At 35.8% G+C, this 27,587-nt stretch overlaps 1 protein-coding gene across 1 annotated transcript; it reads left to right on the top strand.

Moving 5' to 3' along the window:
- The first annotated feature begins 146 nt into the window (after positions 1 to 146).
- Positions 147 to 27,587, top strand: LOC140975250 (uncharacterized). The gene is made up of 15 exons (XM_073438850.1): positions 147 to 298; positions 370 to 429; positions 725 to 839; positions 944 to 1,016; positions 1,681 to 1,726; positions 2,578 to 2,688; positions 5,645 to 5,732; positions 6,839 to 6,935; positions 21,197 to 21,257; positions 21,367 to 21,497; positions 22,756 to 22,873; positions 26,152 to 26,275; positions 26,800 to 26,907; positions 26,985 to 27,059; positions 27,386 to 27,587. Exons 1-15 carry the CDS (start codon positions 224 to 226, stop codon positions 27,460 to 27,462), a joined length of 1,359 nt encoding a protein of 452 aa, XP_073294951.1. The 5' UTR covers positions 147 to 223; the 3' UTR covers positions 27,463 to 27,587.

The raw sequence follows: 27,587 nt of genomic DNA, 5'->3' as shown, positions 1-27,587 counted from the left end.
CGTTGCTCTGATATCATTTGCGACCCAGTGATATCAATCATTAAAATTATATATATATATATATATATTTATATAAATGGGTAATTTTGTTATTTTAGGGAGTTTAAACAAACTTTGTTGGATGTAGAGAGATGAAATAAATTTATGATTGAGCTTGGTATTTATAACAATTTACACTAAATTAAACTGTCGAACAGTTGGTGGCCAACTGCTGTTCGGAAAAATGGAGAATGATCCGATCTTTCGACCCTTAGATTCGCTGCAATCACAGGTGGAGTCTCTTAATAAGAGGATTAAGGTACGATAAATTTCCATCCAACTCTCCGCCTCTTGGAATTCCGTTTCCTGAATGATTATTGTTTCTCCCAGGCGTTAGAGGCTGAGAATGCCCAGCTTTTTACTCGCCTCTCGAACTGCGTATGCCAGAAGGTGAGACACACATTGTTTTACTGCCCGAATTTTGTCTTAAAAAGTTTTTTTTTTTCCGAATCAAGTTCAGAGGCAATTGGGTTTTGTTTAGTCAGATATAGCAACTTTTTTTAAAGTTGAACTATTTTTTTATGGAGAAATACTATATTGCTGTCGTTTATGAACAAGCTTTACTGCTTGAAAATAAAGGTTAGGCTTGGTTACGGTTGATCTTGATGTTCATTGTAGGTATGGGGAGTTTGTTAGTGGCCGATGGCTTGTTCATGCACTTCAATACTTAGTTTTTGTGGTGCAGATTGCAGAAAGTGACAATACTCATGTTTTAGACAGCCGTCATTCCATTGAGGAAGTGGAGAGGCTTAAAGTAGATAACAATGACGTGAACAATAGATTTAAGGAGGCTGTACAAGGTTTTTCTCATATCTTTATGTTTGAATCAAATGTTTGAAACATTAGTTTAATGTATTTCATACATTTTTGTTGGTTTTTGTTTATGGTTTTTTGTTGGATGCAGGTTGCAGTACAAGGAGCATGCATCATTTACCAAAACGATATGTTGCTCTGAAAGCTATGTATTTTGGTCAGAGGTACGGTTTCAGAATTGCTATCCAATTCATATCCTTATTTTTGACTTGTTTTACCACATAAAAAACAGTTGCAGAAAACTATTAACGTCTTGCCTATTCGTTCATGAGAACTTCTCCACAATGATTAGTTGATCAGAGAGATGTATAGCCTTTCTTTTGTGAGAGACCTAGATATTGGATAACCTTTATACTTAATAGAATAGATTAATGAAATTTTCCCCTGCCTTGTGGTTCTTAAGGGATTTGAAGTAATCACTTTGAGAAATTATTAATGCTTATCGAATTGACAAGGTTCCTGGGGGTTAAAGGAGATAGTGATAAAAAGATACTTTTTCCACAATTATGACGTATTTATGATATTGGATGCATGAGGTGATGTTTACTGTTCATGGTAGTGTTTTTTATTTCAATATTTTGTTCTGTTCTGTGTTCTTCCGTATCTTGAATAATGGACTTTAGGCTAATCAGTTCTTTAACTTTCTATTTGTGTCTGGAGCCATCCAGACTCTGTTCTTTCATATTTCTTGATTTCCATTCAATGTCTTAACTGTACCTTAGCCTAATTATTTTAAGAGGTTGAATTTTTTTGAAAAATTCTCACATAACCATTCTTTCTTTTTGATAGTTATTTATCTATTCTCTGATAGCCTGCTGTATTCTTCAGGTTTTATGGTTTTGCTTCAGAAGCACAGTTGGATCCAACTGTGGAGGTATTGTTCACTCACCTCTTTTTTCTCATTTTCTCATGCAAATTGCGTAGAAGGCCTACATATACCTCAATGTGTAAAAAATTATTTTTGGAATAGAGATAATGCCTTCTGGTGTAGGTGTGTTTTATTTTTTTTTTTGGGCGTACCAATGTGGGGAATTGTTGAAGTTTTCTGTTTATGTCGAGTCCTACCATAACATAATTTCTTTTTTATGGCTTCGACTTCTAATGTTGGATTGTAACATGGTGACTTTTTTGTGTTTTCGTTGGTTTAATAAAATTCTAGATAGTCAGATTTTTGTGAATGAAAAGTTTGTGTTCAAATGACATCTATAGCGTGATACATAACTCTTATTGTGCTTTATTTTTAATTTGATTTATCTTCGTCATATAAGTTGTAAGTGAGAAATCTCGTTTGATGTACTCATATTTTCCCACTCAATATTGCTTTTCATTCAAATGTGATTTGATCAATTTTCAGATTTAGATTTAGAACTAAATGACTGGTAACAATCTTAGATTTGACTCTATTTTTGGAGCCAAACCAGGTGTAAATAGTTTAATAAATGACCTAAAATATCACTCTTCATGCTATTCAAAAGAAATAATTGTTTTGTATTCAATTCGTCTACAATCACTGAACATACTTTTATATCTTAAATTTATAATTAAGATGGACCATGCAACTTCAAGATGGAATTTTCACCTTTGCTGCTGCTTTTTGGATAAATAGAATGTCTGTTGGTCGTTTGATCTACGAATTGCACAAAACTGGAGCTTGTTTATCTGTATCAGAGCATTTTATGCAGATAGAAATATGAAGTTGACAATCTTATTTATAAATTAGTGCAGTCAGAAATTTTTAAGGCCCTTAGAAAGACAAGGTTGATATTTGGTGACAAGAAGGAATTGCAATATTCTAGATGTGGCAGAACGGACAAGGGAGTTTCCTCTGTTGGGCAAGTAAGTTTGTTGTACTTATAGCCACCTCACTGTCTGATCAACGAAATTGTGTGCAATGATGTCCTTTAGCAATAATTTTTTAAGGCTCGGAATTGATAACTTGTGCACTTCCAGAACTCTGAATCTCAATGGCAGAAGGACTGGGAACTCCGCTGATAATGCCCCATAGTTATAATAACAAATTTTCTTGTGGTGCGGAAATTTCTGGCCCTGGGTTGATTGTTAAATTAGTGATCGGACTTCTGGTCCCCATAACTGTTCTTAATCCCTCAATTTTTAGACCAAATTGCATGTAGAATTTTGGAAGCTAGAAATATTTGTATAAAATTTTTACAAGGTTTGGTAGTCATAACAAATCAAATCATCAAGTCACAATTGTAAGTCCTCCACATGACTGAATTTTTGAAACAACCCCCTCTCATAGCATTTAATTTAAAAGGAAAAACATACGCGGAAGCATTTGAAATTAAACGGGAAAGAACATTAAATCATTTACATCATAAGCATTTTCAAAATTCGTCTACATAAACATTCACTTTTAAATCCTTCAAAAGAAAACCAAAAATCAACATTATTCACCCCATGATTTCGAATCTAAAAGTTTCATAACAAAAGTTCAAAAGTTTCCCTTCCATAGCTATATGACTTCTTCCTCCTCGGACAATCCGCTTCAATCTTTTTTATCACCTGCATCACATGACATTAACTGGAATAAGATAAAACTCAGTAAGCAGAAAGCTGTACATAACAAATACATATACATAGGCTTAGCTTGGAACATGGCTATAGCAATGGCAATGAACAATGAATCAGTGGCAATGAACAATGAATCAATTGCAATAAACAATGAATAATACCATCTTCAATGAACAATAGATAACAAAGTAGTATAGATGGTATTTCATGACATGAATTAAAGGAAAGGAAATGATAGTCTGTGACCTGTGACCTATGGATAGTATCTCTTTGATATATAAATATATAAAAACTGTGAGAGATACTCATAATCATGTGATTGGCCAATGACATGCATGAATTATTATAATTCCTTGGCTTTAATCATAGGAAATCTCATTGAGGCATTTAAACAAACACTTGGTAGGCACAATGGTGTATTAGCTCCTTGATCAATTAATTCAATGGAAATACTTGAACAATGAACATATAACAATATATAGATAAACTATATACCAATGAAAGGAGCTAATTAGCAATAACATGGCTTGATACATATAAAATCATGTGAGCACTTGAAAGGAAGCTTCTACTTAGTACCCAACAAGCACTTTGGTTGCTATGTGTTCTTTGAATGGATTCCTACAACACAATACATAATAACAACAAAAAATCATCACCAATAACCATAGAAATCAATAAATTCAACTTAAACCTTCATTACTTCAAACCTTTCTAAGCTCAAAAGATAGAACCCTTACCTTGAAGCTTAGAAACTTAGTAGAAGAAGTTAAGAAATTCACTAAAATCCTTGACCTTGAAGTGGAGAAATATTGGAGAGAAAATTTGAGGGAGAAGAGAAGCTTGAACCGTTTGAAACTAATGGAGGAAAGAAGAATAGAGTAGAAGCATCTAGAAAAGACATATATAAGCCTTCATTCCCTCAAAAAACGTGTTTTCTATGCCATAGACACGGACCCCGTGCCCCCCTCCGTGTATAGGTCCGTGTACACACTGGAAATCACTCATTTTTCATGGCAAGTCCCGGACCCCGTGTACCCTCTGCCAAGGGCCAAAACTGCAGTTTTTCTTCCGAATTAGCCAAAGTGGTAAACATGAAAGTTGTAGCCCTATGTGTTTTCTTGAATCTCCAATTGACCTCATGTCATTTGAAGGTCGGAGTAAAAAGTTATGCTCATTCTCCCAACATGTGTCAGTGCAGGAACAACGAAACAAACGACACACTTCGGGCCACTTTTGGCTCGTCTTCCCTAATGATTTGAACAAAACTCAAAACATGAAAGTTATAGCCTTATATCTTATCTTTCTAATGGAAGTGGCCTCACATCAATTGGATCAATATACAAAACATTATGCTAAAAACCACATCTACTGCCAAATTTTTTCATACCGTTTTTGCACTTCCGTTTCCTCTTTGATTAAAAATCAACTTTCTATTCTACCCATTCATTTCCTTAATCATCACCAACTATGAACATAATACCAAAACAATAACCATAAACAATGACCATATTTTAACCATTCCAATAAACATAACCATTACAAATAATCTCAACCATCAAACCATATGAAATATCCATTACCATAATAAACCATAAATATCCAATAACCATATTTCCTAAACACCCAACCAAAAATAATATCATAAACAATAAAAAGCTAAAAGGTTGGGATATTACAATTTTACTTGGGTATGAGTTGTAGGAAAAAGTTCTGTTGAATTATCTGACTCTATGACATGTAAAAACCAATTAAATAATTTATTTTTGTTGATTAAATTTATGTATTTATGATAGCCTTTAAGATTAATTTTGTTTTTTAGGCCATATTACCTGTGATAAAAAAGGAGAAATGTCCAAGCATCCTTGTAATATTTTCCCAGAGATGAGTTAACATAATTTTTTTTGTTTCGAATTCATGTAAAGTCATTGTGAAATTAAGTTTACAATTGAGATAGGTTTTTACTATCCCCAAGCTTTTCATGAGCAGCATTCATAACATCTCTTCACATCGTAAATGAAACCTCATTTGTTTCCAGCTGAGTTAAAGTACTTTTTTGTTTATTCTTTCCCCAAAATACTATGAAATGAAGTTTATAATTGAGATTGATCTTTATTCCTCTATCTGCACCGATCTAATGAACTCTGATTTTTCCAGTTGGGTTCTGTTTTATTTACATTACTCTAATGGCGATTGCAGTAAGTTCTGTGTTTCATTTTTGATGTAATTAGAACTTGAAGAACAAAAGTGATTAATGCAGGTAATCTCTCTATTTCTACGATCCAATCTTAGAACAACAATAGGGGGCAGTGGATATTCTGGAGAAACTTTTGCTAAAGATTCATGCGGTTTGGCCCTTCATAATTGCCATTTATTCATATTACTTAAGCGGCATTTTTACATTTTATTCATAACAAAGAAGGTTCATATTTTTTATAAATATATCACAATCGCAGTGCTTATGTAGAATGTTACAGGCTTTAGAAAAATAGTGAACCTAACTAAATATGCTGACATATCCGGATGAGGGCGCTGAAAAGTGCTGCACACTTTTAAATTTTGGCCAAAATATGTTATAAATCTTAGAACGTAAATGAATGTCAGATTTTACTATTAAACAATTGGAATCAGTACAGTATTATTATTATTATTCCCTTCGGCTTATGAATCTGGTATGTCAAGGGTTGAGCTTCCATTCCGGGATTGGACCAGGTAGGGTTTCCTTCATGTTGGCTATTATCTTCAACACTTGGCGTATTAGTGGCATTTGCCTCTGTACTATTGGTCATCATTGCATTTCCGGACCAAAAAAGGAGTGGAATGATGATGACCGGGCACTCTCTTGGATCTCATGGTTTGTAGCTTAGCTCCCCTGGACCCCTGCTCATGAAACGGCTCTGACTCCATTTGCAAGCCTCACGGATAATTGCATTACCCTCAGCAGCAAGATCACGTCTTTCATTACGGGCTTGTACACATGCTTCTAGAGCTACTCGGTTAGCTACGGCACCTGGCGCATTACCCCAAGGGTGTCCTAAAGTTCTTCCACCGAACTGTAGTATACAATTTCACTTCACAGCACGGCCAAAAAAAAAGAGAAGAAACCTTGATTCTTATTCTAATTATTCTAGTAGGAAAGCCCTGAGCGCTTGGAAAATTGGCTCACCCGGGTACCACTGTTCAGAAGCGTAAAAGATCAAAATGGGAGAATTTCCTATTCGATTTTCTAATTCGTCCCGACGAGCTAGTTTCGACTATTAAAGGATTGAACTTGCTTTCTGCCGGACATTCAAATTAGAAAGTAAAGAGCTGCCTCCGTGAAAGAGACGCTTTGATTTAAAAGTTTCTTGCATCGCATACTAATTTTAGGAATGCTAGTTCTAACTTTTGATTGCTCTTATTTCTTGTGGATTCATTTATCTATTTTGTTCATAATATATGATATTCTAAACAGAGGGAGAAATAGACTATGTGAATATTCTAAACCGCGTCCTCCCAAAAGATATTCGAATTATTGGGTGGTCTCCTGCTCCAACTGATTTCAGCGCCAGGTATGAACTTATTCTCATTTCTCTGTTTGACAGTAGCATTATGGAGTGGTCTAATTCAGCTACGTGAGAACGAACTCCTGTTTCAGTCTTTGAACAGTTCTGCAATTTAAAATTAATTTGAAGAACGGAAAATAGTAAAGCATTATATTTAGGATTGATCAGATGTTTGATAAACATATGTGCCATGAACATGTAGGTTGAAACTGCATCGCACCAAACAATAAAGCCATCCAGGAATTGGAAATTGATTACAAAACTTTTTTTTTTTTGACAAAAACCTGTTGTTCTTTAGCCCTGCAACTTGGTAAGTGGTTATTCTATATATTTTCCCTGATTTCAAATGTATGTTGCAATGTAATAGAAATAAATGAGGAGATAAATGAGATTGAGTTTAAATAATTTATGAAAGCTTTACTGGTAGGAGGACAATACCCAAACCACGGATTGAGATATCCACCTTGAAACTCGGTACTCAACTCCTTGGGAATTAGAAAATAAAAATGCAATTGTATCATTGTGAAAATGAGAATGTGATTCCCCGAACACACCTTTCCTATTTATACTTAAATCAGTCTAGAAATAACTGAATTCGTTGTTGATATCCATCCCTGTAGCCTCCAGCATAATTCTTGAGATCCTGCTATGATCCCCAATAGATTTTCAGCTTGATAGCATAATCATCCTCTTGATCAGCAAAGTGGATTTCCAGCTTGATATCTCGTCTTGATCAACATAAATCTTATACTTTTGATTGCAGCCAACAATATCCTATCCTATATGTCTTTAATTCTCATTACTTCCCCCTAAGTATTGATCTTTTCCTCATGGTCTAAATTAGGAAAACACAATTTAGTTCCTGCTAGTCTTCCCATATAGCATTTGCTCCTCCTCGGTGTTAATTCGTATCTGTACAGAGAATTGCTAATAAAGTTGAATGCATAGCAACACAACATCAACCACCTTAAATTTGTGGCCTGTCCTACCAGTGTGTTATGTTCTTCAGCGAATCAAGATAATGATAAAGTGTAACAGGAAATAATGCAAATAATGAGTTGAAATGGACTGTAATTCTATTGAACGAAAATGATCAGATTTGCCTGTGTACAATCTTCCTCCACTATCCCTAGCTCTAGGCTAGTCTATACGTAAAAGCAAACAACAAAAACCAGAATGCTAACTACTCTCTCATATTTTATTCTCATTTCCTTCACGGGCGAACTCCACAAACGCCAAGATTGAAATTAAGAAACTGAGGTGCGAACTCCACAAACTCCTCCCCGGTTGCCTCTTCAATTGGACGCCCCTTCCATTAACCGACACCTGTGATACATCTTCTTCCCCTTTATGTTTTGTTCTCTTAATCAAAATTTGTTCAGGTTCAAAGTTACGGACCAGATCAGAATGCAATTCTTGTGGTAACTTAACTGTCGTGACTTGATTACCCACCATTTTCTTGAGACAAGAAACACGGAAAACTAGATGTACCTTCGATCCTTCGGGAAGTAATAATTTGTATGCCACGTTTCCCACGCGTTCAACAATCTTGGAAGATCCGTAGAATCTGGCCGAAAGTTTTTGATGTATGCGGCAACATACCGATTGTTGTCGGTGTGGCTCGGTTTCAGAAATACCATATCATTTACTTGATACTCAACATCCCGTCTGTGTCTATCAGCAAACTTTGTCATTCGTTGTTGTGCTCGTTGGAGATTGTCCCTTAATTGCTTGAGCAACTCATCTTTGTTACTTTGTTCATCGGCCACAGCAGCTACCAGAGTTTATCCGAGAATGTACTGGATAATAGTGGGGGTTTCCGGCCATAGACCACTTGGAAAGGAGTAAACCCCACAGAGGTCTGATACGAGGTATTATACCAATATTCATTCCAGTGTACCCAACTAGCCCATCCTTTTTGTTGTTCCGACGCAAAACACTGTAAATAAGTTTCAAGGCACCTGTTTAAAGATTCACTCTGCCCATTGGTTTTAGGATGGTGAGAACAACTCATTTTGAGTTTGATGCCCTGTAATCGAAAAAATTCAGCCCAAAAGAAACTCATAAAAATGGAGTCACAATCACTTACTATAGATTTAGGGACACCGTGTAGCCGCACCACTTCTTTCATAAAATTTTCAGCTCTGTTTTGGCCGTGAAATGATGTTTTAACAGTATGAAATGTCTGTATTTTGACAATCAATCAACCACCACCATTATGCTCACTAGCTTATTTCCACCATCATAGAAGCCATTCCCATTGTATCGTACGTCATATATCTTCTTCAATTTCCTTCAAAAAATGCTTAAATTCTGATCACTCATGAGTGTTCTCGTTGATAAATTTTCAACCACGAATTCTTCATCCATTGCTGTTAAGGACTCGGATAAGTTGGGCCTAAATAGCCAATATCATTTGGTTAGACCCATTTGGGCCATAAAATTCCGTGCTCAAAATAAATATTCTAGAAAGTGTAACTTAGAAGAGGGGAAAGAGGAAGCGGGAAAAGAAAAATATAAGATTAGAGCTCGTTAGAGAGAAGTTATCTTTCTTTTTGGGAGTGTTAGCTTAGGCTAGCGCAAGAGATTGAGAATTTCCTTGTGAGAGGGCAGAATAGGGGATACTTACTCATTACTCATCATCCTTTGCTCCAAAAAATACTTATTCAGATCATCAAGGATCTTCAAGGGTTTCTGTCAAACTACTAGACCGTTTCTTGCCAAGATCGTTTGAGAAGTTTCTCGACAGTTTGAAACGAAAGATTCATCATCTTATTTCTATATTGGTTGTTAGAGGGTTTATCTCAACCGTTGTAAGAAGTTACTAGGAGTTTCAATTTAGACAGTGGATAAGTCCTAAGGTCGAAACGAATTATTACAATTTTTGTAAAACCAAAGTCTTCTAGTGAAATCCTTCCATAAGTGGAAGAAGGGGTGATAGACGAGCTTGAGTCTCCGAATATTCATAAACATAACTTGTGTTATTTCTTTATTGCATTTATTTAAATTGCCTTATTTGAGTATAAATAGTCATAAGATTCATCGGACCGTTTCCACACAACTTGTGGTCCGACCGTTTCTTAAGAAGTTGATAAAAATTGGTCTTGATATTTAACACCGTCAAGACTGGTCACACTATTTGACATGGTTTAGAAGAAAAAGTTTAAAAGGTGTATTCACCTCTAACCCGCTCCTGACAAGTGGTATCAAAGCGAGTTTTTCTCAACATTTGATATTCATATACTCATATGGCTTTTTTAAACAAAATTCCTATGTTTTTTAAACAAAACTCCAATAAAAATCCTAAAGACAAACACATTCATTTCCATAACTGAAGGTGCTCCGTAGATGGTGGAAAAACATAGATCAGAATGGACTGCCGAAGACAGAAAGAAGGCTAATATCCTTTATAAAGCTTTAGATAAAAAACATGTTCAGTAAAATAAAAACTTGTTCTACAACTAAAGAGATTTGGGAGAAGCGGACCCAATTCTGTGAAGACAATGACCAGACTAATGAGAACAAGCTAACCATGGCTATCCAAAACTTTGACAATGTCAAAATTAATCTTGGAGAAACGCTCAATGAGTTTGATGAACGATTTAGCAACATCATTATTGAACTAATATCTCTAGGTAAAGAATATTCTAATCGAGAAATTTCTTTGAAGATGAGAGCACTATCCATAGAATGAGATGGAAAGATGGTGGCCATGCGAGAATCCAATGATCTAAACAAACTGGAGTTGCATGATCTATTTCCCGACCTCAAGGCCTATGAGTTCGAGCTTGAGATTCAAACTGAAGAAGAGCCTTCTACAACAAAAGCTTTTACTGCAACCGTTGCTGTTCTTCCGATCGAAGAGACTTCAAGCAAGAAGTCTGCTGAACAAATTAGCAATGAGGCCATGTCCTTATTCGTCAAAAAGTTTGGTAAATTTATGCCTGAAAATCAATCTAAATTTACTAAACCTTATAAAAAAATGGACAATTGACCGACGATTTCGGTTGAGAATAAATCTAGCAAGCGGACTAGGTCAAATTATAGTAAATGGATGATGAGTTCAAGTATCGATCCCACAGATACTAATATTTAATTACTAGAATTTTTATCACTTAACTTAAGCTAGACAAAATAAATAAAAAGATGATATGTGGATTATTAATCTAAAATATTAAATAAAATAATATCAATTAAAACCGAGATATTCAAATATCAAGGAGGGATTTAAATTCAAATAAATAACTAAGACACACAACGGTACCAAACTCTACTATGTTGACACGTGTTAAAATTCAATTAATTATTTAATTCTTGACAATCACGGTGAAATCCCCAATTTTATTTATTAAACGATTCCTCGAGTTAATAAATCTATTTAAATCTAACAGTCCAATTATTTCTAATTGAATTTAATTATATCTAAATGCATTAAAGATTCGTGGAATTTCAGTTTTCACCTAAAACCGCACACTGAAACCGAATACTATTTCTAGTCAGTTTAACCATGTGTTGATGACATCTTTGTTGCTATATTTAACCAATCATCTTCCGATTCGTGATTAATCAACAAACATGTAAATATTTGATCAGGCTATTAACAAGAAATATTAAAATAACATCAATCAATAATTAAAATCAAGAAAAATAATATATTGAAAATAAACAAAACATCAAATAAAGTATTGTTTGGCCCTATCATGGTCTTAGTCTAAATAAAATTATTCCATAACTTCAAAACAAAAGTGAAAATTTATATTTAAGTGAATAGAAGAAAACAAAATAAAGAATGAGTGAAAGGAATTCTCAGTGATTTGTGGCGTGTGATTAGGAATTCCTCCAGCTTTTGCCTCTGTCTTCTCCCTATTTCTTTTCTCTTCTTCCTCCCTAGTGTTGTCTTCCGTGTAGTCTTCTGTTCTGCACTTCCGTCTGCTCTCCTCCGCTTTGCTTTTCTGCCTCTCTCTTCCGCCTCTGTACTTCTTCTTTCTTTTCTTCTCTCTCCTCCTCCTCTGTACTTCTTCTTTGCCTCCTTCTCTTCTTCCTTTTTCCCTTCTCTGTTGTTCACTTCCGCGCTGATTTTTTTCTCTGTTTGTGCGCCCCATCTTTTTTCTGTACACATATACTGCCTTTTATAATTCTTCACGGGCCTAATCCTCCACTCTTTGAAGCCCAAGTCAATTTCAAAACTTGTAGATGAGATTGTAGATATTTAATTTCAAAGATTAGGCTTCATCTCTATCAATATCTGCACAGATTTTTTTCCAAAACTTTAATATTCTCAAGATAATAAAACATAAAAATATTTTATTTTCTTTCTTTTGGTATTTTATTTCCTTTGAAGTCTTGTAGAATCATATTATCTCCCAAATTAGCTATTTTTTATCTTTTATTAAAATCTACAATCATTATAAAATTAATCAAGATAAGCACATAATTAAGAATAAAATTCTAGATAAGCACAAATATTATAAAATTAAAATCCCTAAAATCTCTATAAGATTTGGGCTTATCAATCCCTCCACACTTAGCCTTTGTTCGTCCTCGAACAAATCAGAGAATAAACATATAACCAAGGAATATTCAATGATTCACCACAAAAATGACACAATAAACACTTTTCAACCTACCAAATTCCGTTACACTCAATCAAAAGATCACACTTCGAAAATCATAAAATTCACTTTCGTTGCAACTTTAAAACTCAAACATTCACTAGAAAAGATCAAAATAATGAGACGTGTGTAGTGTGGAAGTTGAAACTCATATTCTTCAAAGGTGTTTTAGTTCAAGGAGTGCTCATATTTTCTGAATTTTTTTTTTTTAATATAAAGAAACTCTCCATAAGCTTATCTTTCATATCTTTTTCCACTAAATGTTGGAGGAATATGACTCGGTCAATAGGTCTTTTAAGCTTATAATGTTAGGCCACGGCTCACGGCTACAATAAAGGTTGGGAGATTCAAAATGAGAGAAAATAAACCATTATTCCTTCAGCACATTCCTTCATCTCTTATCTTCCTCCCTTATGAGTTTCATCATCCTCCATCTAATTTTTTCATCTTCCTTGTACTTTCGTTTATATTCCCCCATATTTTTTTTTCTTCCTCCAGCTTTTTTTTTTCAATCTTCAACAACATTCTCTTTTAGTTTTTCAATCACAACATCATACAAAATTCATTCATCCTTTCCTTTTTCATTATATATTTTTTTTTCATCAATCCCCTTCCCTTTCTTCATGATTTTTTTCAAACTCCTCCAATTTTTCATATTAATTATCAACACATGGGAGTATTGAAAAATTTAAAGCGCTAAGGATGTTTATTTCTCTCAAGATTAAGGTAGAAGAATAGTGTATGAGCTAAAATTGGGTAGTTGATGTGGGATTTTGAAGGAATACGAATGGGGGCTAATTGTATGTCTTTGACACACTCCATTCGATTTTTATAAGCTCAAAATGGGATACTAGGGATATGACAGATGCATTGGGTAGGCTCGAAAGGCTCAAACGGTCCAAAGATCGTCTAAATCATCCCTAAGTCATTCTCCTCCGTATTTTCGCCTCGAAAGATAATCAGACAAGTTCTAGATGTTTCTCTCTATCTTTTTTTTTCTTTTTTTTTTTATGAGCTCATCTCTTGCCAATTCACGATTAATTCATATAAGTATGACCTAAAGTGCATAGATTATGTCTCAAAATATGATACAAAAATAGTTCATGCTCAAATCCTTCAGCTACAACTAAAGTTTATCTCAATCAATTCTAGGTGTGATTCAATCTCTTGAGTGATCAAAAATCTAGAAAATCAATTAGTGTGTCATGTAATCACAAATGTAGTATCTCAAAGAATAACCAGAAAAAAAAAAAATTTATGCTCGAGGATTAGACATTAAAGCACGTGCAAAGTGTGGTGAAGTGAAACAAAACGAAAATTCCCCCCACACTTTATATTTACACTGTCCTCAGTGTTATGTCATTTGAAAAAATATAAAACTTGGATATAGAATAGTAACAAAACACTTCCCTGACAGTGTTGCTTTAAGCTCCATGGAATGCTACATGGGGATGGTAGAATTCCTCCGTGCATGTAGTCTCTTGTTTCAACAGTTAAATCTTTTCCAGAATCCAAATCATCTTACTTCATTCCATTATTCCCTACACACACCAAAATCACAGAGAATTAAACTAACCAAATGAAGAAGTAAAAATAAAAAATAAATGAAACAAAATAAAATAAATCATTGGGTTGCCTCCCAGCAAGCGCTAAATTCATTGTCTATAGCTTGACTATGGAGAAGCAGCCATCAAATAGCGGCTTCCGCCCATAGTAAATATCATACAATATTACATATGGGTCTTGATTATGTGTGCCCTCAAGCTTGGCATGATATTGACATTGCACGCTCGTCGTTCCAGCAACACTCGGCAAAAACTGATTATTAGGGGAAAAACAATCTAATTCATGATAAAGCTCGTAGATGATGTAATATTCTTGAGTTTGGGTTGATGGAAATAAAGAATCTGCTGGTGGAATATATGTTTTTTTTTTTTTTGATAAGAAACAAATTTTATTAATTTAGGAATTAGTTACATCATATGTGCGGATGAGTAATCCGCTACAATCTTACAATACAGTTTTAGAATAAACCTGTTTAATCTCAACAAAACACAAAACTCAAGACCATACTAATTTCCAATCCCTACACATATCGGAGACACTTAGATGATAATATTGAAGAATATTGACAGTCCAAGTGGCGACCCTCAATTTAACTCTCTCCCACACTTGATCAGTTGACTCCGAAACATCTTCAAATATCCTCTTGTTCCTTTCCAACCAAAGTGTCCACAATATGCCATGAATGATAATAAACCAAGACTCTCTGAATTTTCTCTCAAACGGATACCACGAGTTGTCATGAAATAAATCTTTTGCTTGTCTTGGCACAACCCATTGAAATTCCAGCTCTGTTAGCACTTTATTCCAAATACCTGCTGCGAATGAACAATGTAACAGTATATGATCTTGACTTTCTTCATGTTTTTTACATAGGCAACACCACTGTGGTCGTAAAGCACAATTCTTCCACCTTCTCTGCACGTAATCACATGTCGGTAACTTTCCCAAGGTAACGATCCATGAAAAAATCCTGATCTTCTGTGGGACAGGAACTTTCCAAATTCTTTTGTTAAAATTAAAAAATGTAGAGCAAGAGTTTTGAAAGAAAGAATCGTAAAAAGATTTCACCGAGAAAATCCCCGAAGCGTCCCCCAACCACACTCTAATGTCATTAGCCCCTTCATGCAATTTGACTCTATCTAAAACTGTCAACAGATTTGTAAACTCAAGAAGCTCACCCTCTGTAAAATCTCTTCGAAATCTCACATCCCAAATAAAAGTTGAACTACCCCCAAGAATGACGATTTGTACGAAATGACTAATTGGTTTGTTAACAAGACTGGAAATTCGAAACAAAGATGGAAAACGTAATTTAAACGATAACTCACCCTCCCAAACATCCTCCTAGAATCGAATTAAATTACCTCGTTTTGGCACCCCCCTAACTAGTTGATGGAAAGCCTGGTAGGAACGAGATATACTTTTCCAAGGGCTTCTGAATGTCCGCTTCTCCGCCAAACCCAAATCCCACCCGTTGTCCTGTAAACCGTATATACTCCTAATCACTTTTTTCCACAATGATTCTTTTTCAACCGAACATCTCCACCACCACTTACAAGTAAAGCCCTATTCCTTAGACAAATATTTCCCATCCCCAACCCTCCTTTTTCCTTTGGTTTGCATACTTGATTCCATCTAACCACATGGCAATGGTTTTCCCCGTCAGCACCATCCCATAGAAAGTCCCTCATGATTTTTTCCATTGAGTTTGCCACACTATTCGGAACCTTAAACAATGACATGAAGTATGATGGCATAGCGCATAAGACTGATTTTATCAAGATGAATCTTCCCCCCCTTGATAGGAATGATTTTTTCCAGCTTGCTAATTTGGTATGCATTTTAGAAAGAACCGGCTCCCAAAAATCCAGCTTTGTGGGATTTCCTCCCAAAGGTAATCCAAGATATTTGGTTGGCCAGATTCCTTTTTTGCACCCACAAGTTATTGCCATATCGTCTACTTCATCATCCAAGCAAGTCAATCCCAAAACCACGCTTTTTCCCAAATTTATTTTCAGCCCTGAGTTGGTTCCAAACAGTTTTATTAAATCCACAATTGCCATCACATCTTCTCTGGTTTTTGCGAAGAAAAGGGTATCATCCGCGAATTTTAAATGTGATATTTCAATTTTATGTTTCCCAACTTCAAGCCCCCTGACCTTTTTATCCTCCCTTGCCTGGTCTATCATCCTCCACAGCACATCAACGACAATATTGAACAGAAATGGTAATAATGGATCACCTTGTCGTAATCCTCTCTCTCCTTTAATTTTCCCACATGGTTTTCCATTGATAAAAATCGAAAAGTTCACATTAGATACACATCCTCTTATCCACCTCCTCCATCTATCTCCAAATCCTTTTTTAAACATCACAAAATCTAAAAATTGGCTGTCGACGTTGTCGTAAGCTTTCTCCAAGTCAATTTTGAGGAGCCAACCCTTTTTTCTTTTCCGTCGATATTCCTCAACAATTTCATTCGCTATGAGGCAACAATCCAATATCTGTCTACCTTTAATGAAAGCAGACTGATTCTCCGCAATGGTATCACACATGACCTTTTTCAGTCGCGTAGTCAAAGCCTTAGCCAAAATCTTGTACAAACTCGTAGTCAAGCTGATTGGTCTGAAATCTTTGATCCGTCTTGCATCTTTTATTTTTGGGATGATACATATGTACGTTTCATTCGTGATTCTATTAACAATCCCATTATTAAAAAATTCAGCAAACACCTTTAACAAATCCTCCCTCACTGTATCCCAATTTTTCTGAAAAACCATTTTGAATCCATCCGGTCCCGGAGCTTTATTACCATCGCATTCGAACACAGCCTTCTTAATTTCTGCATCGTCAAATGGTTTTTCCAACTCATCTGCGTATGTCTTCTGTATTGGATTCCAGTCTATACCGTGAAGGCTCTCCCTTCCTCCTCAAAATTCGCTCCATCACTTCCCATCTTCCTGAACAAAGCCGCATAGAATTCCAAAATTTCTTGTTCAATTTGGCCTCTGTCCGTAATCACTCTGCCGTCATTTAGTTCCAATCTGTCTATCAGTGCTCTGTTCCTTCTTTTGTTCAATAAAGAGTGGAAAAAATGGGAATTCTGGTCCCCATCTTTGAGCCATAAACATTTTCCTTTTGGCTGTTGAGTTGAAATTGTTTAAAGGACAATTCTTCCAGCTCACACTTTGCTTCCTTCCTTTCGGCGTGTAACTCTCCCGACCATAATCCCTCTGCCTCACGCCTATCCAGTTGTTTAATCTTGTCGCTTAAGTCTTGAATTCTCACTCCCACGTTCCCAAACACTTCTTTATTCCATTTGGAGACCTCAGCCTTTAACACCTTTAGTTTGTGCATGAATTTGTATCCCTCCCACCCTTGGTTTCCCTCTTTGTTCCACCAAATATCGACAAGTTTTTTGAATTGTGGATGTGTCATCCACGCGTTTTCAAATCTGAAAGGTACTGGCCCCCAACGTGTCTTAGCGGTATCAAGCACAATAGGACAATGATCAGACGTGATTCTTGGTAGCACATTTTGTCTGAATTCAGGGAATATAGTCGACCAGCCCCTGGAGAAGAGAAATCTATCCAACCGACAACAAATCGGTTCCGTTCTACAGTTAGACCATGTGAATTTAGCGTTCAGCAATGGAGGATCTACGAGTTCCAGCTCTTCTATCAAAGCATCAAAGCAGGCCATGCTTGTGTTTGAGGATTGACTATTAATTTTTTGGTGGAATATATGTTAAGACCATATATGAGTTCAAATCCTTCGACTTGTGTTCTTCTACATCCTCCAACTTCAGTTCTGCCTCATCTTTGCATAGAGATTCCTCGAAGAATTCTTCTTCCTTCAGCTCTAATACTTGTGGACGATTAGATTCAGATGAAATTTCTACATGATTTGAATCACTCTCCAAACCTTGGTTGCTTGAGTTGTCATCATTTACCCATACCTGATTGGTCATTAATTGATCGGCAAAAATCGCTTCATTCTCTTGGCGGATTTCGGACACTGGTTGCATTAGAAGCTCAATCTGTTCATCGATGAAACACAAAGAGTTGACCATCTTCTCCCACTGGGCCATGATTTCATCTAAATGTGCAATACGCTCTTCTTGTTGCTCAAATGGTTGGTTTACAAAATTGGGGCAAAATTGTGGAGGATATTGGTGACTCCAACCCTGCAGTGAAGGATCACAATGCCAGTGGTAGTCGAAATCTGCCATATCATTTAACAAGTGCATCGCATTGTTGTGATCTCTATTAAATAAGTGACTTCCAGTTGCCAAAGCTCCATAATTTACCCAACTTCTTGTTGCCTCATCCAAACCAATATAGAAAATTTGAATAAGAGTGTAGTTTGACAAATCATGAAATCGAAAGTTGTTTGCCAGATCATTGAATCTCCCCCAAGCAGCATAGAATGGTTCCGAGTATTGTTGGGCAAAATTCGTGAACACTCCCCGATGATCCATCTTGAAGTACCCACAATAAAAAAAATAAATTAGAAAAAACAGATTATTTTTTATCTTTTTTTTTCGGAAAAAATGTCTAGTCTCAATAAAGCAATTTATTCCAATATTAAACAAATTAGTCCCCGGCAACGGCGCCAAAAACTTGACCGACGATTTCGGTTGGGAATAAATCTAGCAAGCGGACTAGGTCAAGTTATAGTAAATGGATGATGAGTCCAAGTATCGATCCCACAGAGACTAATATTTAATTACTAGAATTTTTATCACTTAACTTAAGCTAGACAAAATAAATAAAAAGATGATATGTGGATTATTAATCTAAAATATAAAATAAAATAATATCAATTAAAACCGAGAGATTCAAATATCAAGGAGGGATTCAAATTCAAATAAATAACTAAGACACACAACGGTACCAAACTCTACTATGTTGACACGTGTTAAAATTCAATTAATTATTTAATTCTTGACAATCACGGTGAAATCCCCAATTTTATTTATTAAACGATTCCTCGAGTTAATAAATCTATTTAAATCTAACAGTCCAATTATTTCTAATTGAATTTAATTATATCTAAATGCATTAAAGATTCGTGGAATTTCAGTTTTCACCTAAAACCGCACACTGAAACCGAATACTATTTCTAGTCAGTTTAACCATGTGTTGATGACATCTTTGTTGCTATATTTAACCAATCATCTTCCGATTCGTGATTAATCAACAAACATGTAAATAGTTGATCAGGCTATTAACAAGAAATATTAAAATAACATCAATCAATAATTAAAATCAAGAAAAATAATATATTGAAAATAAACAAAACATCAAATAAAGTATTGTTTGGCCCTATCATGGTCTTAGTCTAAATAAAATTATTCCATAACTTCAAAACAAAAGTGAAAATCTATGTTTAAGTGAATAGAAGAAAACAAAATAAAGAATGAGTGAAAGGAATTCTCAGTGATTTGTGGCGTGTGATTAGGAATTCCTCCAGCTTTTGCCTCTGTCTTCTCCCTATTTCTTTTCTCTTCTTCCTCCCTAGTGTTGTCTTCCGTGTAGTCTTCTGTTCTGCACTTCCGTCTGCTCTCCTCCGCCTTGCTTTTCTGCCTCTCTCTTCCGCCTCTGTACTTCTTCTTTCTTTTCTTCTCTCTCCTCCTCCTCTGTACTTCTTCTTTGCCTCCTTCTATTCCTCCTTTTTCCCTTCTCTGTTGTTCACTTCCGCGCTGATTTTTTTCACTGTTTGTGCGCCCCCTCTTTTTTCTGTACACATAGACTGCCTTTTATAATTCTTCACGGGTCTAATCCTCCACTCTTTGAAGCCCAAGTCAATTTCAAAACTTGTAGATGGGATTGTAGATATTTAATTTCAATGATTAGGCTTCATCTCTATCAATATCTGCACAGATTTTTTTCCAAAACTTTAATATTCTCAAGATAATAAAACATAAAAATATTTTATTTTCTTTCTTTTGGTATTTTATTTCCTTTGAAGTCTTGTAGAATCATATTTTCTCCCAAATTAGCTATTTTTTCTCTTTTATTAAAATCTACAATCATTATAAAATTAATCAAGATAAGCACATAATTAGGAATAAAATTCTAGATAAGCACAAATATTATAAAATTAAAATCCCTAAAATCTCTATAAGATTTGGGCTTATCAACAATACAGATGATGGTCAAGCTTGCTTCAACTGTGGCAAGAAAGGTCACTTCATTGCAGAATGTAACAGGCCCAAGAAAGATGACAAGAAACCGTTTGGGAGAAGATGGTCGAAAGATGGAAAGAGATCCTTCAAAAAGAAGAAAGACCAGAAGGTTCTTGTTGTTGAAGAAAACAATAGTTAGTGGACAGACTCTGAGAACGAATCTTCTGGAACCAACATTAGCTCAAGCGAAAGTGATAATGAACCGGTACAATACCTAATGGCTGACTCGAAACTAGAAGAAGATGTTGGTGAGGTATTGGATTTCGGCTCTGGTCAATTTGGTCTTGATATTTAATACCATCAAGATCGGTCACACTATTTGACGGGGTTTAGAAGAAAAATTTTAAAATAGGTTATTCACCCCCTCTAAATTTTGAACCGATCCTAACAAAATGGATTAAGATCGTGCACAAAATATCCAATTTGAAATTATATGGCCTACTCAGAGTTATCTCCAAAAATTGCCGCTTTCACCACAATGGTTGGTATTGGATACCTCATAATATTTATGCAGATTTTCGAGGAATTGATCAGCATAGAAGATTTTCAGCTTGATTCTCGTCTCTTGGTCGACATGATCGTTTCCTTTTTACGGTAGCCAATAACGTCCCGTCCTTGATGTCTTTAGTTCCTTTTAATCCTGCATCAATGCGACTATGAAATTTAGATTCTTACTGACCAGGGTAATGTCCCAAGGGCAACTAGTTTTCTAAGAAAATTAATGGGAGACAGTATATAATTAAATTAATAATTTATTGGTAATCAGATCTAGAATTTTTATATTGTGTAAGTAACTTTCCTCGAGATCCAATATTAAAAGTACTGATCTGAAAATTTAAATGGTGTAAAGTTATTTCTCTTGCTGATACTTTTCATCTGAACTAACTAAAAACATGCAGGTTCAGTTGTTTGAGCCGGGAGTACAAATACTTCTTCTGGGGAGCAAATTTGAACATTATGGTATACATCTCTTGCGTATGTTTTCTACTATTGTGACCATTTTTATCCTGTTGGCTCATAATTACTTGAAGATTCTTGTGAACCAGAAATTCTTACTGTGTTTGACCAGGCCATGGAGACAGCTGGTAAGAAATTTATTGGGGAACATGATTTCAGAAATTTTTGTAAGATGGATGCAGCTAATGTCCACAATTATAGGCGTCATATCACATCGTTTGAGATTACTTCTTGTGATGTAAGGTGTAAAATCAATGCCCTACTTTTCCTTTTCTAATGTGGTTTAGTATTTTAGGTATTTAATCAATATTGTTCTATCTTAGATATGATATTAGTTTCTGGGAGTTGAGAGTTTTGGGAATTATTTGGATATGAGACTGGTGAATGGGTTGAAGTATGTTATTGAAGTACGTTATTGCAAGATTGCGCTAGCAACAAGAAATACGTTAGAACTGTTGAGCAGTCAACATATTGTTTATTTCTTGGGATTCCTGCCTTGACTCAGAGGTCTCTAACTTTTAGTCTTGCTCCGATATTCTTCCCTATTTCAAACCTATTCTCAATGGGAGATCTCCGCATTGTCAACATATCACTGTTTTAGGGACATGAGAATGCCATAAGCAATTCTCGAATTTATATGGTCCGAGCACATAACTTCTGGAAATTGAGTTAGTCCAACTAGGCAGTTGTCTGGATCCATTTCGTTGGATAACTACTTTTCATTGTAAATGTCTACATGTTGGGGTTGGCCTCAAACTTTCTACTGCTAGGAATGGTTTTGCCAAAATAAAATGAGTTTAGGGACAGGAGAATGCCAAAAGCAATTCTCAAATTTATATGGTCTGAGCACATCACTTCTGGAAATTGAGTTAGTCCAACCAGGCAGTTGTCTGGATCCGTTTCACTCGATAACTACTTTTCATATGATCCTATTTGGGGTATGTGATGAAGACTTGCACAATGGGTGGCTTCTCCCCTTTTTTATGTTTGCCTCTATGTCGTGGAATTTAGGTTTTTTAATATTCTAGGCAGATGTGGTGGTATGCAGTGACATGTATTGTGATAGTGGCCTAGTCGCCAAAGTCCAACCCAAATTCCTTGACTCGTTTGCTCATTCTTTGTTGTGTGGGTTGTCTTGGTCTGCTTTCACTTTTTGGGTTTTGGCGCAGTATATTGTTACCAACCTTATTGTATTGCACCTTACTCTTGCCTTTTCCCCCCAACACTTGTGTCTTTGATTTTCTTGGCTTTAAATTTAGCTGCCATGCTGGTTGCTTCTCTCTTGTTTGCTAGAGGTTAGGTTCGACCCACTCGATGTATGACTTTATTGTATATATCTACACGTTGGGGTCAGCCTCAATCTTTCTACTGCTTGGAACTGGGAACGGTTTTGCCAAAATAAAATGTTAAACCATCGGTTCACATGATGAATTTTTTTTGCTGAGTCCCTTATTGATAGATGTCTTGGTGAAGTTGAATATCAATATTTTCTTTTCTACAGGTTTGAAGATGATGAACTCTGGGTGGTGAAAATCAAAGGTAGTGCTTTTCTGTGGCACCAGATCCGATGCATGGTTGCTGTGCTGTTTTTGGTTGGTCAGGGTCTTGAATCTCCTAATGTGCGTGACTATGCTACTTCAATAAGTGGTTTACAGTTACTAATTTGACTTTACTTACTAAACAATTTTGATATTTCTTTTTCATCATTAACTCCATTATCCAATTTTCAGCTTTTCTTTAACGATGAAAACATGGTTAGTTGTATTTGAACGTCCCGTGAAGCTACCAAATGGTTGTTTTGATTGTCTGCGACTTGTATGAATGATAGCCAATAGTTAAATATCAAATCCCATGCTGTAGCCTGTAGATATAAGAAAAGTATCATTTTGTTTACTTGGCCAGCACGTATGTTAAGATTGCATTTTCTTTATGTTAGTTTGAGAGAAAATAATATTTCTTATATGTATATCTTTGAATGAGGCCAGCACCTCTAATTGCTACAAGAGTGAACCAATCTTTAGCCTTGCCCACGGTAAAAGGAAAAGAGAAAATAAATCTCCTATACAATTGACAAGACTAATTACCACTATTACAACATAAATCTAGAACGGCAATAATATACATTTATAATATATTACATTTAAAATATTTTCATTATTTTCCAACACTCCCCCTCAAGCTGGAGAATATAGATCTTTTAATCCCAGCTTGAAGACAATTCCTTGAAATGTTGTGCCATCGAGTCCCTTGGTAAGTATGTCGGCAAGTTGGTCCTTGCTTGAGATATAAGGGGTGCAAATTAGTCAACTATCCAGTTTCTCCGTCTGTCTACCTCAATATGTTTTGTTCTAGCGTGTTGAACATGATTATGGGCTATGTTGATTCCAGATTTGTTGTCACATAATAATCTCATCGGCTGTTCCCACTTGATCTTCAGGTCCTCTAAAATTATTTTAATCCATAGAAGCTCGCATATTCCCAAAGCCATTGCTCTAAATTCTGCTTCAACACTCGATCTAGCAACTACATTCTGCTTCTTACTTTTCAATGTCACGAGATTTCCTCCAAGGAAAGTACAATGGCCAGAGGTTGATCTTCTATCAATTGGTGAGCCTGCATAATCAGCATCGATATAAACTTCGTGTGTAAGTCCCCCGTTTCTCCTGAACAAGATACCCTTACCAGGATTCCCTTTTAGATAGTGTAGTATTCTGTTAACTGCTTGCAAATGAACCTCTTTGGGATTTTGCATAAATTGGCTTACTACACTGACAACAAATGCAATATCTGGTCGAATAAGAGCCAAATATATGAGCTTCCCTACCAACTTCTGATATATTGCTTTGTCCACAACTAGATCTTCATTTGCCTCACCAAGTTTGTGATTCGGGTCAATCAGCTTAGATGCTGGTTTACATGCCAACTTTCCTGTTTCTCTCAAGCGATCATTGACATACTTTTGTTGTGCAATGAGAATCCTTCACTGGAATGCGCTACTTCGATTCCCAAGAAATATTTGAGCCTACCAAGCTCTTCAAACTCCTTGGTTAGACATCTTTTTAAGGCTTCTTTTTCCTTCTCGTCGTTACCTGTCACAATTATATCATCAACATACACCAAGAGAACCGTCACTCGCCCTGCATCTGAGTGCCTGATAATGAGAGTGTGTGATTACCTTGGCTCTGTTTATATCCTGAGGCTAACATCACTTTGGAAATTCTTCCAAACCAGACTCTAGGAGATTGTTTGAGACCATATAGTGCCTTCTTTAACCTGCAAACCTTGTTATTCTTTGCATTCCCTTTGAATCCCGGAGAAAGTTCCATATAAATCTCCTTTTCCAAGTCTCCACGAAGAAACACATTTTTCACATCAAACTGTTCTAAGTACCAATTGAAGTTGGCTGCCAGGGATATCAAAATTCAAATTGTGTTCATTTTTGCCACTGGAGCAAATGTCTCCTGATAGTCAATACCATAAGTTTGTGTGCACGCCTTTGCCACAAGCCTAACCTTGTATCTTTCCAACGAGCCATCTGATTTGTATTTCACCGTGAACACCCATTTGCATCCATCTACTTTCTTCCCTTATGACAGGTATGTTATTTCCCATGTGTTNTATTAAAATTCGCCCCACACAATTTAACAAACAACACAACTACTGAATAAAATAAATGCGGTTTTCCAAAAGTGTAATCGACTGAAACGTTACTTTTAAACGTAAAATACCAAGCATAATAAAATTTGCCAAAAACCCTCAACATAGTAAAATCCTCAACCTTTTAAAATTGTTTAAATATATCTTCTTAAAATCATGAAATGCGGAAAAATACAAGGTACTCGGGCTTCTAGTGCGCCACAAGCCCAGTCCACTAAGTCCTCAGCACCTCCAGTCTCCTCATCAACAAACTGCTCACCCGCATTAATCACATCCAGTGACTCTAAAGACTCAACACACCTGAACCGTTATAACAATGTACATATACATATCAAGCAACCGTGAAAAGTACTGTAATTAAAATACTTTTCATGATATTTCTAAAGCATGTCCAACTGTGATATGGCTCAATATCATACTTCAACCCTTTCTTCGCTCCTGGACCAGTGATATGGCTCAATTTTCCTTTCCCTTTTAAATATGTTCGGACTAATTGAGACCATTTGAGGTGGTTCTTCCCATTCATCCTGTATGTATGCAGCCTGTATAGACTGAAGAGGCCAACATCTTTGAGGTAGTTCTTTCCATTCTTATATATATATCTTGGAATGAGGCCAACATCTTTATTTATGCAAGAGCGAATACTAATCTCTAGCTCGACTACGGTAAAAGGAAAAAGGAAAATAAATCTCCTGTACAATTGACAAGACTAATTACCACTAATTACAACATTATTCTAGGAAGTCAATAATATACATTCCTAAGATATTACATTTAAAATGTTTCCCTTATTTTCCAACACTTTATTTACTTTTAACTGTACTCTTGTGTTCTCAACAAGGCCTATGATGAACTGGTAACCTTTTAATGCCATAGGGCAACATGATATCTACAGCTTTCTCAATCTCGCATTTTTACTTTTGAAATCCTCTATATTCAAAGCTTCGAATTTATTTGTACCACCACACATATGTTATTAGATTCATGGCACTCTCAGTTATCCATTACTTTGAAATGACCTGTGGATGAGCAGGAAAAAGTATTGGTCAGACATGTTTGGTGTTGTGTATATGTGTGCTTCCCTGGATGGCTGGATGTGAACATTTTTTCTCATTGATATACACCTAGTATATTAACTTTACTGGAGCAAAATTTATGAGTTTACTGTGAAGTTCTATTATAGATTTTTCCATAATCAGGCGAATATTATGTCTATTAAAAAATCCTGTGTAACATTTAGGTGGTAGAGGTTCTATTGGATATTAAAAGAACACCAAGGAAACCTCAATACACAATGGCTCCAGAGATTCCACTTGTTCTTCAGTCTTGTGAATTCAAAGTTCTGAAATTCATTTGCTCATCAGGTATTGCCATTCTGAATTGAGGTTAATATTTGTATTACTCCGATTATTGCTGTTTATTCTGTCATTGCCAGCTTCGCTGTTGTTTTGAAGAAAAAGAGTTGATGTACTTGCTTGTCTCTTTCTTTATAATCTGGAAGGGAGAGTTGTTATTGCATACTTTATTCCCTGTTTTACAGCAGATCCTGGCACTCTGTGGGCTGCTTACGTTTTGGATTGTATTACATAATGTTCTCTTTTTACGAACATCTGTGCTTGTGGACTATAGACTTTAATGGCAGGGGACTACCATTTCTGCCTTTTTATCTCATCACTTTGCAGCACGTAAGCGTTGTGTCAAAACTATCTCAATCTGATAAGAGTTTCGAGGCATTGATCTTTTTTTATTATTTTACTAGAATACTGACTAGTGGCACTGATCTGTGGACTAGTAATTATTTGCTTAAATTCCAGAAAGGTTGCTAAAACAGTAGGAAAAGTTTAAGTGCTCTGATTGCCTCAAAACATTTTCATGGTTTGTCGTACAGATGCTAGGCAAGCTCTTCTCACTCACTTAAAGAAGGAATGCCAGAGTTGCCAACTTCAAGCAGCAATATTTCGCGAGGCATTGCGATGTTGTTCTGGCATTTTTAGTGGTATCAAAACTTATATTTACAGCAACTTTACTTTCTCTTCTGCTACTATTATTCTCTTACAGAAGATATATGTGCAGATTACAGTCAGCCAAATCATAAGCCAAAAAAGAAGGAATCTGCTCACATCCCCCTAATATTACGACCAACAGAGCGTGAGTTCTCGCTTTCTCAGTTGCCTCTTCTTGATCGGCATAATTGATTTATTAGTTTTTCTATCACCTTTTGTCAAGTGCGCTTTCTCAGTTGCCTCTTCTTGATCGGCATAATTGATTTATTAGTTTTTCTATCACCTTTTGTCAAGTGACTAGGGTCTGTCTCGAACCTTACTCAATTCAACTTGTTCAAATCACACAACTCAACTGTTGTGTCACTCTTTCCTAAAGGAGACATCCGTTTGTTTTGGTGTTTATTTACAAATTTTTTTGAGCCATGAAAGGCTTCTGATGTTTGGTTGTCTGGAATTTCTTGTACCTTCCAGCTTCTTATGAAGAGCGATGGGCTAAGATGCTCTCTAAAATGCAAAGGGAAAAAGTAGAAACTTGTATTTCACCATGAATCATGTCCAACCCCAGCAAAGGCCTCGACCAAATCAAGCAATTATCATGTCATGCAGTGATTACTTTCCTGGCTAGTTGGATTAGGCAACTCTCTCTCTCTCTCTCTCTCTCTCTCTCTCTCTC

The sequence above is a fragment of the Primulina huaijiensis genome, chromosome 4 (genome assembly GCF_012295235.1).
Source record: "Primulina huaijiensis isolate GDHJ02 chromosome 4, ASM1229523v2, whole genome shotgun sequence".
NCBI classification, from domain to species: Eukaryota; Viridiplantae; Streptophyta; class Magnoliopsida; order Lamiales; family Gesneriaceae; genus Primulina; species Primulina huaijiensis.
Note: the sequence above shows the minus strand (reverse complement) of the source record. Positions and strands in the feature narration are given on the sequence as shown.

Coding starts and splice junctions, on each gene's coding strand:
- LOC140975250 (XM_073438850.1), top strand. CDS start 224: ATGGAGAATGATCCGATCTTTCGACCCTTAGATTCGCTGCAATCACAG. Junction 1,017..1,680: donor GCTATGTATTTTGGTCAGAG/GTACGGTTTCAG, acceptor TGTATTCTTCAG/GTTTTATGGTTTTGCTTCAG. Junction 26,276..26,799: donor GAAATTCATTTGCTCATCAG/GTATTGCCATTC, acceptor TTTGTCGTACAG/ATGCTAGGCAAGCTCTTCTC.